General features: G+C 44.9%; 1 protein-coding gene across 8 annotated transcripts in view; it reads left to right on the top strand.

Moving 5' to 3' along the window:
* The window catches only part of SVOP (SV2 related protein), an 88,199-nt gene that overhangs the window by 17,083 nt on the left and 51,781 nt on the right, over positions 1-19,335 (top strand). For 6 of the 8 annotated variants that reach the window (XR_014234169.1, XM_082354127.1, XM_082354123.1 and 3 more), the window contains exons 2-5: positions 6,533-6,693; positions 9,317-9,402; positions 10,661-10,759; positions 14,922-14,993. Coding sequence is in view for 7 of the 8 variants with exons in the window: in XM_082354127.1 (XP_082210253.1) it covers positions 6,533-6,693; positions 9,317-9,402; positions 10,661-10,759; positions 14,922-14,993 (418 nt within the window). In the remaining variant the exon portion in view is untranslated. The remainder of the gene's footprint in view (positions 1-6,532; positions 6,694-9,316; positions 9,403-10,660; positions 10,760-14,921; positions 14,994-19,335) is intronic. The other 2 variants (XM_082354125.1, XM_082354122.1) reach the window with 2 other exon arrangements.

The following is a 19,335-nucleotide window of genomic DNA, read 5'->3' as shown; positions in this document are numbered from 1 at the left end:
CCGCAGCAAAGCTGCAAAGAGTGTGCTAGCACCAGAAGAGAATACAGCAGAGTGGCTGGGAGCAGGGACGCTGAAATCCGATGGCTTTGCCGAAGCCTAGACACTTACTGTGTGACCTTGGGCAAACTGCCAGCCCCTCTGTGCTTGAGTGTCCTCATCTGTAAAAAGGGGACAATGAAAGTGGGAATAAATAAGATAGTTGATGCACAGTGCAAACACTAGACTTGACACACGCAAGCTAACAATCCACATCTGCCGTTATTTGTAGGGTAAATCGTTGCCTGCTGTGCCTGTCCCCACAATGAACTGCCAGCAGAACGCATTCTGGGTGGGAGCTCAAAGCACTGAAAAATTTGAAAGATAACACAGATTACCTTCCCAAAAGGTTGCAGTGGTCGCTATTAGTCACAGAAGGAAGCACAGAGCCTTGGACGGTCCTGGAGGAGAGGATGTGATGAGAGGGAGAGTGTCAGGCCACATAGCCATCTCCTTCTGTGACGTTACCTGCAGAGTCAAGGGCGAGCCATGGGCCTTCCCCTCACCCCTGAAAAGACATTGATAATGCACATAAATGTTCATTTCCTTACCGCGCTTAATAATTCTCGACATTTCTATCTTCTACAAATACTTTGGGGGACTGTTTATGTTTTTGATTTGGGAGGTTGCTTCCTGGGGACAGGGTGTCCTACTCCTTTGTTGTTCCCTCCCTGGAACCCACTTCGCACCACCCCTTGGTGGCTTGCAGAGTTGAAATGTCACCCTCCGCCCCTGCTAGCCTCTCACTGCATCAGGTTCGTTTTATTTGCAGCTTTTCTCACAATGTGCAGGAATATCTATGTAGTAATATATACATCCACATGTATTATATTTAAATACATATTTATTTATATTTACAAATATATTTAGAAACATTAATTTATATATTGATCTATAAATATATAAAATAAAGTATAAATATTATATATAAATTTATAACTTATACAAATATATAATTATATACATTTGTAATTATTTATATATAAAAATTACAAAATACATGTGGATATATACATAAAATTTTTTATTGAGGTATAGTTGGTTTACAATATTATGTTGGTTTCAGGTGTACAACATAGTGATTCACAACTTTTAAAGATTAGACTCCATTTATATTATTATAAAATATTGGCTGTATTCCCTGTGCTGTATAATATATCCTTGTTGCTTATCTATTTTATACATAGTAATTTATATCTCAATCCCATAACCCTGTCTTGTCCCTTCCCCCTTCCCTCTCCCCACTGGTAACCACTTGTTTGTTCTCTATATCCATAGGTCTGTTTCTTTTTTGTTACATTCACTAGTTCGTTTCATCTTTTAGATTCCACATATAAGTGATAACATACAGTATTTGTCTTTCTCTGTCAGACTTATTTCACTAAGAAGTAATAATATCCATGGTAGTGCTAAGGGTTGAGGGTTTGGGGCTTTTGGGGGGAGGGGGAATGGCAAAATACACATAAGATAAAATTTACCATCTTAACCATTTTTAAGAGTACAGTTCTGTGGTATTAAGTGCTTCACGTTGTTGTGCAACCATCACTACCATACATCTACGGAAAGTTTTCATCTTCCCAAACTGAAACTCTGTACCTGTTAAACACTAAGTCCCCATTCCTTCCTCTCCCAGCCCCTGATTACCACCATTCTACTTTCTGTCTCTGAATTTGACTACTCTAAGTATCTTATATAAGTGGAATCATGCAGTATTTGTCTTTTGGGGACTGGCATATTTCACTTAGCATAATGTCTTCAAGGTTCATCCATATTATAGCATGTGTCAGAATTTCCTTCCTTTTTTGTTTTTGTTTTTTGGCTGTGCAGCTTGTGGGGCCTCAGTTCCCTCACCAGGGATTGAACCCGGGCTGTTGACAGTGAAAGCACGGAGACCTAACCACTGGGCCGCCAGGGAATTCCCCTTTCCCTTCCTTTTTGAAACTGAATAATATTCCATTTTACGTATAGACTGTATTTCGCTTGTCCACTCATCCCCTGATGGACACCTAGGTTGTTTTCACCTTTGGGCTATCGTGAATAGTGCCGCTGTGAACATGGACGTACCTTCACGTACATTCACAGTGTTGTACAACCTTCACCTCTACCTAATTCCAGAACATTTTCATCACCCCAAAAGGAAATTCTGTACCCATTAGGCAGTCACTCCCCATCCCTCTTTCCCCAGCCCCTGGCAACCACTGATCTGCTTTCTGTCTCTGTGAAGTTGCTTCACATAAATGGAATCATATATGTGTGACTCTCTGTGTCTGGCTTCTTTCACTCAGCATCGTGTTTCAGGGTTCATCTGTGTTGTAGCTTGTGACAGTGATTTGAGGACTTTTTTTTTTTTTTATTTGAGGACTTTTTACAGTAGTTGTGCTGGAGGCTGCTCACAGCTCTAGTGAGCAGATTGTTAAATATTCAGAACATCTCAGAGCCTGTTATTTAACCATTGAGAGCTTAAAATTGGTCCCAGTGGGAGTATTTACCCCACAGATATTGGCAAATGCTACACATCAGTATTGTTTGGGGGATTTGAGACTCAGTTGTAGGCACTGGCTTCAGAACGTCCCCATAATCCCCATGAGCATCCCTCCAAAGCTACCCCCAAATAAATTTTGGGGTGGCCAAAAACTTCGTTCGGGTTTTTCCATCATTGCACGGAAAAACCCGAAAGAACTTTTTGGCCAACCCAATACATACTCTGAATAAAATGGTGCTCTTGCTGTAAAAGTGTTGCTTAAATGAAGCCCCAGATTCCAACTTCATGCCAGATATCTAAGCCTAAGGCAGTCTGTCTCCTGGCCTTTGCTCCCAGGTGACACCTGCCTTCCAGCTGCAAAGGACACCCCAGCTCTGGACTGCAGGGATGTTGTCTGAGTCCTGTGCCACAGGGGTTCTGGGCCTCTCTGGTGAGGAGGGTAAGCTGCAGGCACCCAGCTCAGCCAACAGAGTAGGAGCCTCCGCCCCTCAGCACTAGGGGTGGGGAAGGTGGGGTGGGCAGAATTGTTTGCCTGCCTCTGATGCGCTAATTCGGTCGCTGGATCAGCCAGAGCAGCACCGCCTGGGAACGTGCTGGAAATGCAAAATCTCAGTCTCCAACCGAGACTTTCTGAGTCAGACGCTCTTGGAGTGGGGCCCCGACTTCTGGGTTGTGACCAGCCCCACAGGGATTTTGAGGCTCCATCCAGCTCAAGAACCCCTGCACAAATGTGACAACCTGAAGAGCTGTCAGCCAGGCTGGAATCGAGCTGTGCCTTTCGATTCCTGCTCCAGGTCACATCATTATCCACTGTCTGGCAAGCCCACCCACACAGGGCAGCTGAGTTCGGGCTTCACATTCATTTCCCAGACACAGGTGAATGCCCGCGAGAGGCACTGATGCTTAGTGATTAGGACCCAGGGCTCTAATACCAAAGACATCCAGGCTGAAGCCTCAGTTCTTTCAAGCTGTGTGACCTCAGGCAAGTGTCTTAACCTCTCTGAGCATTTGTTTTCTCATCTGTACAATGGAGATAATAACATTAACTAATTCATAGGTTGATCATCAGGGTAACTAACAGGAGATAATGTAAAAGGCATAGCTCTTAGCATTTAGTAAGTGCTCAATAAATAGCTGTATGGTTGGAGGGCTATTATTTGTAGCAGATACCCTTGGTGCCTGTCGCAGATTCCCTTTACCAGATTGATCATCCCCCAGCTGCTGCCAATCATGGGTGCTCACAGCTCACAGCTGCAGTCATCTCTGGAGGGTTTCCCTTGACTGAGGGGAGCCACTTCACCTGGGGATACCTGGGAAGTTATGCCTTCCATCCCTGGGGTGGCATGACCAGTGACTGACTGATTCGAGCCCAGCCCCCAGACCTCTGGGTGGGACAATCTCCATGGTACAATTCACACTCCAGAGCTCCCTGTGGGATCACATTTCATACAATGGAACATTATTCAGCCTTTAAAAAGGATGGAAATTCTGACACTTGTAACAACATGAATGAACCTTGAAGATGTTATGCTAAGTGAAATAAGCCAATCACGAAAAGACAACTACTGTATGATTCCACTTATGTGGGGTCCCTAGAGTAGTCAAATTCATAGAGGCAAAAAGTAGAATGGTGCTTGCCAGGGGCTGGTGGGGAAAGGGGATTGGAAGTTAGTGTTTAGTGGGTACAGAGTTTCAGTTTGGGAAGATGAAAAAGTTCTGGAAATGGACAGTGGTGATTGTTGCACAATATTGTAAATGTATTTAATGCCACAGAACTCTACACTTAAACAGGGTTACAATGTTGAATTTAATGTTATGTGTATTTTACCACAGTTGAAAAAAAGAGAATCCCATTTTAGGCTCTGCTTCTAAGGAATTCGACCTATGACAAAACTATTACACCTAATTTATAGCAAGGTAAACTGAGGCTCAGAGTGACTATAGGTATATCTTATGCTGTGGGGATGGTGATGGTCACCACCTCTCAGGGTTATTGTGAGGGTGAAGTCAAATAACGATGCCTGTAAAGAGCACTGATCAAGGAAGACTATTAACGATGAAAATGCGAGAGATGGAGACTGGAAAAGAGACAGGGTGGCTTCAACTGAATTATGGTCAAAAGTTGGCAATTTCATGTGGTTCAACCTATTAGTAGTGTCTGGACAGCAGAATCAAAGACATTTCTCTCATTGTTATCTATTCAATCTTATATTCTTTAAATATTTCAAAATAAAAGATTTTGGATGGGGGGAATGGAGTAAATGGGGAGTAATGGAAGGGTTTGAATGGTATCCTGTCTTTGGCCAGAAACACAAGGCTTTGATCAGACAGACCTGGGGGTGAACCCTGGCTCCATGCCTCTTTAGCTCTGTGACCAGGGGTAAGTCCTGTGACTTCTGGGGCCTCAGTTTTCTTGTCTGTAAAATGGTGATAATAATACCAACCTCATAGAGCTGTCGTGCAGAACAAGTGCATGGAAAGCAACACCTAGAACGAGGCACAGATGCTGCTAGACGGTGGTGGGCGTGGTGGAGAGTGCAGTGGTGGTGGTGGATGGGATGGAGTGTTTGCTCCAAGCTTCAATCCCAGCCGATCCGCCTGCAAACCCCGTGCTCTGCGCTCTGCCGCGTATTTCCAACCCACGATGAGATTGACAGCTGGAGCTTTCCAAGCCCAGCCTTGCCATCAAATGGAGTTTCAGGTATTTACAAAATTGCCGTGATTTCATCTGTCTTTTCTCCAAATTCACAAGCAGGGAGTGTTCCCCAGGCTTCTGGAATCTGAAGATTTACCCTTTCTATGCCAGAGTACCAGTTATTCTTGGTGAAATGTATGGAATGATGCAATAATTAATTGATGATGATGATGTTGATAGCAATATTTTTTACTTAGAAATTTGTCCATTTTTACCTTTTAAAAACGTTGCCCAGATTTGCCCTCCAGTCCCTCATCAGCCCTCGGCCCTTCATGCCCATGTCATCGCAGACTCCTTTTTTCAAAGCTCTGGGAGAAATGGGCATTACTCATTCCATAGGACTCTCTCCTGGGAGGGTAGGGACTCATCTCTCCTGTTACTGCCGTCACCCTGAAACCTACCACAGGGCTGGCAGAGAGCAGGAGTTTTGTGTTTGGGGGTGAGGAAGTTGGAGGAGACACGTATTTTTGCCTCTGAGTCCCAGATTAAGAAGTTGCTGCTCAGAGAAGTCAAGGCGTTTCCCAGAGTAACAAGAAGCAGCACAGTGTGAAGGAATGTATTGTGTTGAGAGTGGAGTCCATGGGGTCTCAAACTCAAATGCCTACAGGGCCAGACAAAGGGGACAAAGTGCCAAGTGAGTGGAACACAGAGCAAGTGTAAAGATAAGTGGCAGGAGACTGTCAGGGCTGGAGGTTATTTGGAGAACACGAGACTGTGGTCACCTGTGCATCGTGTGTCCCATCTACAGGGGATACACTGCCCTGGTCTAGCCATGTTGGTCCCTTATTAGACTGTGTGCCCCAGATGGTCAGATATTCTACTTTTGAAAGAGATGTCAGGAATCTGGATTTTTATGTGAATTCTCCTAATTTTAAAACATTGGCATCCACTTTAAATAAATTAAAAAAAAAATACTGTGTGGGCAACTTTTGGTGGGCATAATATAACCCTTAGGTGACCAAATTGTTACTTCCATTAGATATAGATAGAGGAACGTAAGTTCTGAAACACATGTACTTCCAACCAGTTTTTAGGTCTAGCGCAAGGATATCCTCATTCACATAACTTGCCATGTGAACAGGGCTCCCCCTGGAGTTGTGCAGTGCCCAACCCATCCAACTGTACTAGGCAGCCCTTAAAGTTGTCACCCTCCCCACAGTCCAACTCAACAGAAATGCCCACCCCCACCTCTCCTCCACCCATTCAACTCTCTAGACCGTGAGAGAAAGCTTGTCACCTGTCTTGGACACAACAGCTATACTGCAAGGCCATTGAGGAGGAGTTCTAGCCATCATGACCAGATTTGCTCTGTCCTCTAGGGTGGTGAAATTCCGTCGCACAGGCGAGAGTGCAAGGTCAGAGGACGACACGGCTTCGGGAGAGCATGAGGTCCAGATTGAAGGGGTCCGTGCAGGCCTAGAGGCCGTCGAGCTGGATGATGGGGCAGCTGTGCCTAAGGAGTTTGCCAATCCCACTGACGGTGAGGGGACCCTGCAGTTGGGGCATCGGCCCAGGCTACAGTCAGGGGCTCTGAGGCACCAGGGTTGCCTCTCCAGGTGGTATGCTCAGAGGGATCTTGTGAAGGGGCAGGTAGGAGGGCCTGGAGGCCAGGGGTGACACTGGAAGTGTGGGGCTGGACCTACATGGCTTTCTTCAGCAGGCAAGGTTATATCATAATCCCTGACAGTCAACAACATTGACTAACACTTGGCTGAGGATGGCAGCCACAATGATGATGATGATGATGGTGATAGAGATGATAATGATGATGATGATGAGATGATGATGGTGATGGTGATGGTAATGATGATGGTGATGGTGATGGAGATGATAATGATGTTGGTGATGAGATGGTGATGGTGATGGTGATGGTGATGGTGATGGAGATGATAATGATGTTGGTGATGAGATGGTGATGGTGATGGTGATGATGATGGTAATGATGATGGTGATGGTGATGGAGATGATAATGATGTTGATGATGAGATGGTGATGATGATGATGATGGTGATGGTGATAATGAGGGTGGTGGAGGTGGTGGTGGTGATGATGGTGATGATGATGATGATGAAGCTAGAGATGATGATGGTGCTGATGATAATGTAATGATGGTGGTGGCAGTGGTGATTGTGAAGATGACAGTAGTGATTAGAGCAGCAGACACAGGCTGAGGATTTACTCTGTGCCAGGCACTGTTCTAAGCACTTTACACATATTACCCATTTAATCGTCACAACAGTTCCAATTGGAAGTATTACGATTATCTTTCCCATTTTCCAGGAGAGGACACAGAAGTACAGAAAGGTTAAGTATCTTGCCCAGGGTCACACAGCTAGAACTTAGCCAAGCTGGATTTACACCCAGGAAATCTGGCCTCAGAGCCCACATTCCTTCCCATGACCCTGTGCTCCCTCTGAATACAGATGGTCAAACAAGAGACTTGAAGCGGTGCCAAGGGACCTGGTCTCCCCTCACCACCTGATGATACTGATGGATGAAAACATTCTATGCATTCCTGAAAGAGATTCCCAACAGGAGAGAGGATTAATGGCTTGAACCCAAGGCCTGTTGTTGGCAGATCTAAGGAGGCAATGACTGGGGAGGGAGGGGAGGCAGAGGTTAGAAGCAGTGGCTTCAGGCTCAGGCTGATCTGGGCTCAATTCCCAGATCTTCAGTGTGCCAGCTACATTAACAGTGGGCAAGTCCATGTCTTCCTCTGTAACATGGGGCTAAGACTGAGCCTTAACTAGTAGCTGTGACGGGGAGTAAATGAGATAATGTACATCAAAGCTCTTAGGGCAGTGCCTGACCCACAGGGAGCACTCAATAAATACACCATTATATTATTACTGTTACTGTTCTTATTATTGATGATGTTATAGGACTCACTCTGCTTTCTCCTCAGTATTTTTACTGAAGGAAACCAGACCCTGCTGGTGTGATAAACACCAGCTCATACTTCTAGAGAAAATTATGATTGCTATAAGGGGCCCATGATTGAAATTCTGATAAGATGACAACTCCCAGCGGAGGCTGGTGAGATCCTCAGAGGCCCCACAGGAAGGCCACCCAGCATGCTCCTGTAGTATTTTTATTTTTTAGTTAACCTTTTATTTTGAACTTTTTTTTTTTTTTTTTTTGACCTTGCTGTGCAGCAGGCGGGACCTTAGTTCCCCGGCCAGGGATTGAACCTGTGCCCCCTGCATTGGGAGCACAGAGTCTTAACCACTGGACTGTCAGGGAAGTCCCTGGATTATTTTAAATTTACAGAAAAGTTGCAAAGATAGCACAGAGAGTTCTCGTATACTCTTTTTTTCTTTCTCAAAATCTTTTTTGTTTGTTTGTTATTTTTTCATATGCTCTTCATACAGCTTCCCCTAAAGTTAACATCTTACTTAACCATGGCACACTTATCAAAACTAAGAAGTTAACACCGGTGCAATACTATCCACGGAACTCCAGACTTCATTCAGATTTCACCAGTTTTCCCAGCAGTGCTGTTACAGGAACCAATCCAGCACACCACATTGTATTTAGTCTTTTCGTCTTTCTCAAAACACTTATGAGCTTCTAAATTATATCCTTATTTTTTTCTGAGTATACAAATAATATGTGTTTATGTAGAAAGCATTCAGACATGATCAAAATGTACAAAAAAGTGAATGCTGACAGGTAACCCTGTTGACAGTCTGCGGACACTTAATATTACTTCCCGTGGTCCATCTTGCTTTGTTTTCTTAAAATTAACAATGTACTGTATGCATCTTTCTATATCTGCCCATTTTTAAACAGATGGGTTGTATTTCATAATGTAGATATATAAACATTTATATATAATATATAAAATAATTTAACCAGTTCCCTGTTGATAGACATTCTGGGTTGTCCAATTTTTCCTTTTGTAGAAACGATGTTGCATTGGACTTTGCAGCAAGATATACCTTCATGCTTGCTGGAAGGTTTTTCTAGGATAAGTTCTAGAAGCAGCATGCACTGCCTTTAAAGAGCTTGGCCAGGGACACCCCCCCGCCCCAGGCCCCCCATACTAGGACAACTGCAAGATGCACTGACTCCTTCCTTCACCTCCCCCTTCTCCTTCCCAGATACTTTCATGGTGGAAGATGCGGTGGAAGCCATTGGTTTTGGAAAATTTCAATGGAAGCTCTCTGTTCTCACCGGCTTGGCTTGGGCAAGTATCTCTGGGGACAGTGACCTCACCTTCAGTTTCCAAGGAACACCGGTGCTGCTCAACTGTCTTTCCTTGGTCTACATGGAAGGACACAGCTCCTTCCACATAGAGCCTTTGCTTGAATCAGCAGAGTTTGGGTTGAGTGACCCTGGGTGATAATGAAGGTCTGGGGGTTGGGGGCTGCGGAGGTTAGGTGTGGTTGACAATTGCCCTCAAGGAGAAGTTGAAGCTTCTGGTTAATTAAGTGGTTCTCAACCCTTTGAGGCTCAGGGCTACTATAAGATTCTGATGTCATCTGTGAGGCTCACCCTAGAAAAACATGCACAGATCAAAATGTGCCTTCTGTTTTAAGGGGCTCGTGATCCCTCGTCAAACTCCCTTAATCTACCTAAAGCAAATAATGCATCTAGACCGTTAATACAACTGAAATTGATTTTTGTGACTAGTGCAAGACTGAGATTTAACTACATAGTTTCCCAAACAGTCATCAATTTCACCACATCATTTTTCCCACTAATTTGCAGAGCCGCCTTTATCATCCATCACATTCCCACGGCTACATGGGTTTGCTTCTGGACTCTCATTTCTGTGCCATTGCTCTGTCTGTTTAATCCAGTAAAGGTACCACTATATTTAATTACCAGGGCTTCCTAGAATGTTTTAATAATGTTAAAAGGTCACTCATTAACTATACTGACAATTCTACATGAACAATGATCAAAGAGAAACTAGTTTTTAATTGAGCTATAAGAGAAAAGGTCATTGTCTCTCTACCTCTATAAAAATGTTTTTCTGATTTTCGAAATATGATATTTTGCCACTTCATTCGGGGAGTGCCCCTAAGTTTTTTCAAACACGGGAGAACACACACACACAAAGAATGTTGAGTGTCTAGTTGTCCATTCCTGCGTGGCACCACACTGTTTTAACTACCGGAGCTTTCAGTGTGTTTTTTAAATTTAATTTATCTATTGTATTTTTGGCCGCTCTGCAGTGGCATGCGGGATCGACATGCAGGATCTTACTTCCCCGCCCCGGTCAAACCCGTGCCCCCTGCATTGGGAGGGTGGAGTCTTAACCACTGGACCTCCAGGGAAGTCCCAACTTTCAGTGTGTTTTGATGTGTGATAGGGCACTCAGCGGAAGGTAGAAGAGGGATTTTTGTACACACTCGCTTGGGGTCGTGGACTTGGTGAGGGGCCAGCCGTCCCCGGCCCGGCAGCATCCTGGCCTCATGATGTGTGCTTGCTCCCTGCAGATGGCCGACGCCATGGAGATGATGATCTTGAGCATCCTTGCGCCGCAGCTGCACTGCGAGTGGCGGCTGCCCAGCTGGCAGGTGGCGTTGCTGACCTCGGTAGGCAGCCCAGCAGCTCTTTCCTGTTGTGCACGTTTCTGGTCCCCTGGCGGGGGGGGGGGTTCTGTAGGATGTCCCCCTCCTTCTTCTGCTGCCAAGGACTCAGCAGAAAAGACTTAAACCCTGAATGGAAACACCATTGCCTCAGATTCCTCCTCCCGTCTCCATCTCACGTATCCTGGCAGCTTTGCAGCCAACTCTAACCCCTCCTGGGGGTTCCAGCTACCTGGGGGCCCCAGATAGCCTGCTCAATTGCTAGGAAGCTGGAAAGCACCTGATCGTATCACTTAAACCTTATAAGCCTCACTCTTCCAAAAAGGAGATGCCAGTTCCTCCCACATGAGGGTGACTTGAGGATTGGAAACAACATAGTACATGTTCAATAAATCATAGGAGCTGCTGTTCCCTGGAACTAAGGCTTGGAGGAGCATGAGTCAGACGCTTAATTTTTGTCAGAGATAGTTCAACGGCAATCTTCTAAAAGGGAGGGGAATGGCCAGGCTGGATAAGAGGAGAAGAATAATGATACCCACAAAAGCTAATATTTATTGAGCATTTACAGTGCAAATGCCTTTATATACACTGTATACAATATATGGGCAATATACATTGTGCTTTTTAATCCTCACAACGCTATGAGGTGGGTACTATTGTGAGCTGAGGAAGATGAGTGCAGAGAGGTTAAGTCACTCACAAAAGGTCACACAGCCTAGCCAGTGGCAGAGTCATTGCTGACTAGGAATGCCTCCCAGAATGCTGTTTTTCTATGGACAACTGTTCTAGAATGGCCTGAGTGCCTTTGGCCTTTGGCAACAAGGCAGTAAGGAACTTCATAAGCACATACATCTGGATTTTTGTGGTTTAGTTACCTTGAGATGTGTGACCTTGAATGAGACGCTTTTGGCTCTATTTCATCATCTGCAAAATGGGGGTGATAACGCCTGTTTGACTTCGGATGGTCAACAAAATCCCTAGAGTGCCTAGCACATAGTAGAGGTCGGGTAAACGATGCTTCTTTCTTATATTCCTCATTCTCACTAATACCTCCTAAGGAATCATCACAGGTCTGTGTTTTTGTGATGCGAGGCCTTTTTGATCCCTTGTCATTGGTTCCTAACAGCCACCATTTATCAACGAGCACTTATATGCCAGCATCTGTGCTAGGGGTTTTCCATGCTTTACCTCTTTAACCCTCTCAACCTATGAAAGAGGTGCTCTTATTACTGCTCCCATTTCTACAGATAAGGACACTAAGTCTCAGACAGGTGCGATGACTTGCCCAAACTCACACAGCCTATCAGAGGCGGAGGCAGGATTGAAATCAAGGCCAGGCAGACTCAGAGCCCCAGCCCCCAGCTTACTGCCCTGGATCACTTTCCTATGGTATCAGGTTTGGACTCATGGGCTAGTAAAGCAGTGAAGTTCCATGGCCAAGTTTTCTGCAGAAAAGTTAGGGCACTGCAGGAGCTGCTTCAGCTGCATAAAGTACAGAAGAAGGATGAGACTGACCATCGTTGCTGTCACAGGCGATACTGTGTGAGATTACCGTAATTACTGTGATATATAACCCGTACTCTTCGGTGCCTAGGTCTCCCTTGGGAGAGTGAGAATGGGGGAAAACGGGTGTTTACAGGGATGCTTAACTCTTTCGGGATGTAAGGATATCATTTAGCACATGACTGAGGCCACACTTTACCCCAAGACAGTAATCATCAAACACTTTTGCTCTCGCTAATCTAGAAAAGAATTGTGTAAAAACTATGCAGCCCCCAGGAGTCTCACAAGTTTTTAAATTGACGTTAAAACTTTAAAATTATAGTTGCAGCTTATATAATTTCTGGAGTATTGAAATATTAAAAGTTCAAATAAAATTTTCATATCACTCTTCATTTTTTATTTTTTTTAAAATTTATTTATCTATTTATTTATTTTTGGCTGCGTCAGGTCTCCGTTGCTGCGCATGGGCTTTTTCTAGTTGCGGCGAGCGAGGGCTACTCATTGTTGTGGTGTGTGAGCTTCTCATTGCGGTGGCTTCTCTTGTTGCGGAGCATGGCTCTAGGCGCGCGGGTTTCAGTAGTTGTGGCTCACGGGCTCTAGAGCGCAGGCTCAGTAGCGCACGAGCTTAGCTGTTTGGCGTCATGTGGGATCTTCCCAGACCAGGGCTCAAACCCATGTCCCCTGCACTGGCAGGCAGATTCTTAACCACTGTGCCACCAGGGGAGTCCCATATCACTCTTCTTAATGTGTCCAATGGAATTGAAATATTTATCTGCTACCCACCATCACCTGTGTAAAAATAACATGAATAAGCTCTTCAGAAGAGTTTGGAAATTTTGCATTGTCTTGTTTTCTTCTTGAACTGGTATTTTCATTCCATTTCTCCATATAATTTTATCTTATTGTAATGTTTTATTATGCTTGAAAGTACTTCATTTGTCACCCTATCATAATTTTTGTGACATTTTAAGTTATTGTTTTTAATTTTCTGAGATCATAAGGCTCTGAGTATTAAAATTTTTCTTCTGCAGTAAGTTATCATGATAATTTTTAGTAATAAACAACAGATCAAAACAAGGTATAATTAATTTTGATAAATAATTGCTAAACATCAGTCACTTTATCAGGAACACACCTCTTCATGAGGGCTATGGAGTGTTTCCCAATTATGTCATGCATTCTTGAATCATTACTTATTGCTAAAATGAGACAGGGTTCAGCCACTATGCTACTCCTACTTTTCATATTTATTGAATGGATACGAACATGAAAGGCTTTGTTCACATATAAAAACTTTGGAGGGCGGGAACTGAAGGAGTTTTGTAATAACTCAATAAACTAATGCCACTTGATGTTTTTCAACAACTTCCAAGTTTCATGCTGAAGAGCGCACAGCAGTCGTTTATGAAAAATTATTTTTAGTGATCTAATTTGCTGACAGCTTGATTAGGCTGTCCTGCAATTTGGTTAAAAATAATAAAATGGAATTGGAATCAAGATGGCTTGCGAAAGGATTTGTAACTGTGTCATTGGTGTCCTTCTGGAGGCATCCTGGAGGGTTTAACCTCAAAGCAATGCGCTGCGAGGTGCATTGGGAGGATGCGGTAGGGAGAAGTGGGGGAGGGGTGGTTGAGAAAGGGAGGAGGGAACTGGTGAGACCTCTAACCTGTTCTCAGGAAGGAATCTCTATGGAAGTTGAGGACTTGGAAATGAATTCCTTTAAAACTATCCAAATCTGCTTCTCCCTTGGAACACCTCTGTGTAGCCGGTTTGGACCCCGCTGCTCTAGACCATGCCTGGAGGAATGCTTTTGGGTTCAGACCACACTAAGCAGTGCCATTCCCGTCTCTGGGCCTCAGTGGCTTTATATGTAAACTGGGGATAATAATAGTACCCACTCCTTAGGGCTGCTGTGAGAATTAGGTAAGACATATGTAAAAAGCATTCAGTGTGGTGTCTGACACTTGGTGAGTGCTCCGGAAAGGATAGAACAGTGAAGAGAGCTCTAGTCAGCCTGCTTGGGTTTAAGACCTGTCTCTACCCTCTCCTCCCTGGGATAAGAGCAGGTTTCTTAAAACTTCTGAGCCTCAAGCTACCCATCTATAAAATGGGTATGAGCATTCATAACTCATCTGCTCTGATCAAGGGTTAACAACGGAACAAGGACTTTGCCCAGCACACAGTGAGCACTCCATGGTTGCTGTCTCTTGCTAATGGCTTACAACTCCCATCCTAACCTCCTGTCTCCTGTTTTCATATCCTCCAAACTCTACCTTGCAACCTTTAACATTTTTTTAGCCATAAGACATTTCTTGGGTTTGGTGAGAAATTGGTAAAATACTAGCTCTGCAGCCATGCAGCCTGATTCCAGCCCGGGCTGCATCACTTACACTTGTGTGACCCTGGCCATGTGACCTCCCCTCTCTGAGTCTCTGTTTCCTCATCTGTGAAATGGGGATAATAATAGCACCCGCCCTGTAGGATTGCTGTGAGGCTTAAACAGTAACATGAAGCATGTAGACTAGTATTTGCATCTCAACACAATCTCAGTAAAGCTTGCTTCATTCTTATTACAGGAGTGTGACGTCACACGTTCAATTTGGTGTTCCCTTTCTCTGCGATGCTCCGTGTCATTATCTAACAGAAACTGTCTTTGCCCACACAGGTGGTCTTTGTCGGCATGATGTCCAGTTCTACCCTCTGGGGAAACATCTCAGACCAGTATGGCAGGAAAACAGTAAGGCAACTTCTCCTAAGCTCGTGTCCTCTGGGTTATCTTTGTGATGGCATTGACAAAGTAGCAAAACTTGTGCTGACTGAGCATTTGGTGGGGGTCTAATTAATTCAGAGATACATTGAAGGGCAAAGAGAAGACGTTGCTCTGAGGCTGTGGACTCTTGAAATCACACATCCCTAGTGGGGCCCAAGGATGTGCATTTCAGAACGTAGAAGATGCTGTGGTGCCCACCCCCATCCCCTTGGCGCTCAATCTGTCTGTGCCTCAGTTTCCTCATCTGTAAATGGGATAATAATAGTCTTCCCCATAGGGCTGTTACGGGGAGTAAATGACCCTTGTGACAGAAAGCCCTTGACACAGAGGAAATGTTTCTTCAATTTCCATTATCCTTCCTATTTGCCAAGCTCACGGTGCCAATAAATGGCAAGGCCAGTGTTAAAATGCAGGTGCATCTGGCTCCAGAGTTCACATCCTTCACCTTGACCTTGGCTGCTGGGAGACATCACTGAACGATTCCCTGGAATTCAGTTGATTAGTTGAACATTCATCCACCCCAGATAGATGAAGCCTGGAGGGGGCTGCCTGCAGAGGGTTCCTCCAGCTCTCCTGAGCAGCTTGCTAAATACCACACCCAACATAAAGCTGGCGTGACCGGAGAGAGAGAGAGAAAGTGCCACCAGATTGTACAGCCTCCTTCTCCCCAGCATGGAATTCTGGCCCAGCCTCGTGGAGGATGGATCCGGCTCTAATTATAAAGCTTCCCCAGAACTCCTCCAGGAGCAGCAGGCGAGCCAGACAGCTGGTGAGCCTTGGCAAGCTCGGAGAACCTCCTCTTAGCTCCTTGATCTGCCTTGGCTCAGCTGGGAGGTTTCTGTGAGGGCGTCTGCTGCGTGACTTTGCAGGAGAATCACATATGGGGTTAGGATTTGGTGGAACGCTTTGATTCCTACAGAAGTTTCTACAGCCTGGGAACTTGTGGCAGCCGCAGAAACGAAGGGCGACTGTGGGTGTGTGGCCTTGCGCAGATGGAGATAAACGCATCCGGGTTCAGAACGTAGCTCCCCCTGTCGAGCGAGGTAACCTTGAGCCAGCTGCTTTACCTCTCTGAGCCTCAGTTTTCCCATCTGCAAAACAGGGTTGACAACAGTAGGAGCTCAAAGGATTGCTGGGAGGATTAAATAAGAAAATGTATATAATACACTTAGAACAGTATTTACAGATGCATGGTTAGCCTGTGATCAGTGGTAACTACTTTTGGTTGGGACTCAAAAAAAAAAGATTTAGATTGTGTTCAGGTCATCCTCTAGTTCAAAGGCTACAGGACCACGTTATCTCTAAGGAGGAAAAGGAGGTGGGTGGCAGGCACTGGGCCTCTCTTTTCAATATTTTGAAGATCCTCGGGTTTCCTTGCCCTGTGACTATTTTCCTTGTACTTGAGCAAGATTGGAGAGTACCAGGAGGCTTGAGTCAGACAGTCCTACAGGTGACTGAGCAATGCTCATGGCAATGAGATCAGCATGCTCCTTTGGGGTTGCAGGCCTGGCATCCTAGTGGCAGCAAGACTTTCAGCTTCTTAGAGCAAGAGCTTAAAGCCTTTCCAGGCTACAGGTGGCAAACAGGTGGGCCATGAGCCAAATGTGGCCCCCAGATGTGTATAATTTATCCCATGCAATGCTTTATAGGATTTTGAATCAGTTGCCTCCGTTTCAAAAATGACATATTTTTGCATAAAAATAAAAAGAGGTGTGGGTTTTTGGAAAGCTGGGTTATCTGGCAGCTTGGGATCCACACTCTGTGATGTTAGCTTTCGGCTGGAGCTGAGGCTGGCAAGGCAGGGCAAGTTCTCTTTCATTCACCCAGGCCCACCTGTCCTCGCTGCATTACACCTGCATCATGTGTGTATGTTCTCTGCCAGAGGTAATGGGGAGCCATCAAAGGTCCTGGAGAGGGGGAGTGGCTCATTCAAAGTACAGCTTTGGGCATTGGAAATCCTGGCTCCAGTTTTGACTCTGCTGATCCTGAACAAATCACTCAACTCCGTCGGCCCTCAATGTGCTGATTTATAAAGTGGACATGAAAATAACAACGTCTTTCCACAGGCCACTGTGAGGATCCAGTGTAATGATGGGGCTGCGATTTAAGAAATGCAAATGAAAGTTCCATGAAGTCAGAGACTCTGGCTGTCATGTGGCCTGCCCTAGCCCAGGACAAAGCCAAGTGCTTAGCAAACAGCAGGCTGTCAATATGTGCAGAGTGAATGGATGAATGAATGAATAATGTATATTAGGACCTCAACTGCCAGGCACACAACAGGTGCTCAATACATGTATAGTGAACAAATGAGTGAATGAATGAATGATACATTTCAGTACCCCTAGTGCTGGGCACACAGCAGGTGTTCGATACCTGTGTATTGAATGAATGAATAATATATATCAGTATCTCTAAGTGTCTGGCATACTGCAGTCACTCAATACATGCTTATTGTTGAATGAATGAATGAACAAATTAATGAATGTATAATATCTATCCATCTATCTCTAGAGCCTGGTATACAGAGGATGCTTAATAAATATGGAAGGAAGAAAGGGAGGGAGGGAGGGAGGGAGGGGAAACAATCTAAAAGGCAGAACAGATGTTAGGTAGAATGACAACTGTAGTTAATGAGAAGCCCAAAGGACATTTCTGCAGAGTCCCCAAGCAGTGCTTAGATGGGGCTTGCTGGCAGTGCCGGTGCCTTTGCAATAGCTATAACAGTACTTCCAAATGGTTGCTGAGTCCTTATTTTCTGGGCAGTTGGAAAGCCCTGGCATAGGCGGGCAAATGCAGAGCCAGCTGCACTCTGCTATGACCTGACAGGACAGATCAGCCTGCTTGCCTTTGCTGCCTGGCATGGGGGCAGCCGGTGACCTCACTGGGATAGCACAGTTGCCAGCCCCGTGAGAGAGGCTTAGCTGCCATGTGCCAGTCTGGGTGCCCTCCTCTCTCCCCTCTCCTCTTCTCCTGCTGTTTTCCTTCTGTTCTTTTATTTTCTCTGCTGCTAATGATGTCTTGTTACTGATTCAAGACTCTTTGGGTTCCAAGGAAGAAAATCCCTATTAAGTTAGCTTAAGCCAAAAGAAAGGAACCAAGTATATGTGTGGCAGGTACCAATATCATAGCCCTGGGTTTAGGGGAACAGAAAGGTTGCTTTATTATTTATTAATTATTATTGTTATTTATTATTACAATAGATCCAGATTTTCCTGGACTTTAATAATTCCTGCTCCACCTGTTCTCTTATATACTTAATATCTTTCTTTAGATCAACATTTTTTAAAATTCTTAAATGCATGTTTTGTGAAAAGGAAACTTGATAGAGAGTCTTAAATGGGAAATCAATAGCAATTGCACTAAATAGGAAATATCTGCAAAAATAAATACAAAGAAAACAATGTTATAAAATTCTAGCTGGGGGACTTCCCTGGTGACGCAGTGGTTAAGAGTCTGCCTGCCAATGCAGGGGATACGGTTTCAAGCCCTGGTCAGGGAAGATCCCACATGGTGCGGAGCAACTAAGCCCCTGAGCCACAACTACTGAGTCTGCGCTCTAGAGCCCGCGAACCACAACTACTGAGCCCTTGTGCCACAACTATTGAAACCGGCACGCCTAGAGCCCGTGCTCCGCAACAAGAGAAGCCACTGCAATAAGCCCGCGCACCGCAACGAAGAGTGGCCCCTGCTCGCGTCAACTAGAGAAAGCCCACGCGCAGCAACGAAGACCCAACACAGCCCAAAATAAATAAATTAATTAATTAATTAAAAAAAAATTCTAGCTGGTATGGTTGCCCCACTGCCCTCTCTGTTAAAGTGAGAGATTAGCAGATGTTTAAAAAGGTGTTAAAGACAGACCAGCAGGGACTTCCCTGGTGGCGCAGTGGTTAAGAATCCACCTGCCAATGCAGGGGACACGGGTTCAAGGTCTGGTCCGGGAAGACCCCACATGCCGTAGAACAACTAAGCCCATGAGCCACAACTACTGAAGCCCGCGCGAATAGAGCCCTTGCTCCGCACAAGAGAAGCCACCTCAGTGAGAAGCCCGTGCACCACAGCGAAGAGTAGCCCCCGCTCGCCGTAACTAGAGAAAGCCGGCGGGCAGCAACGAAGACCCAATGTAGCCAAAAATAAATAAGTAAATTAATTAATTTAGAAAAAAAAAAGACAGACCAGCACCACATGGATACTTCCTCTTGGGCGTGATCAGACAAGTGAAGGTTAAAATGAAAAGGAAATCACATGCTTGCAAGGTGATGCAAAGTTATTTAAAACATTCTCTCTTCCACCTAAAATCGTTTTCCAAAAG

This window comes from Balaenoptera borealis, assembly GCF_965194805.1.
Source record: "Balaenoptera borealis genome assembly, chromosome: 14".
In the NCBI taxonomy this organism is placed as follows: domain Eukaryota; kingdom Metazoa; phylum Chordata; class Mammalia; order Artiodactyla; family Balaenopteridae; genus Balaenoptera; species Balaenoptera borealis.
The sequence above is the reverse complement of the archived record's forward strand: the minus strand, read 5'-3'. Positions and strand labels throughout refer to the sequence as shown.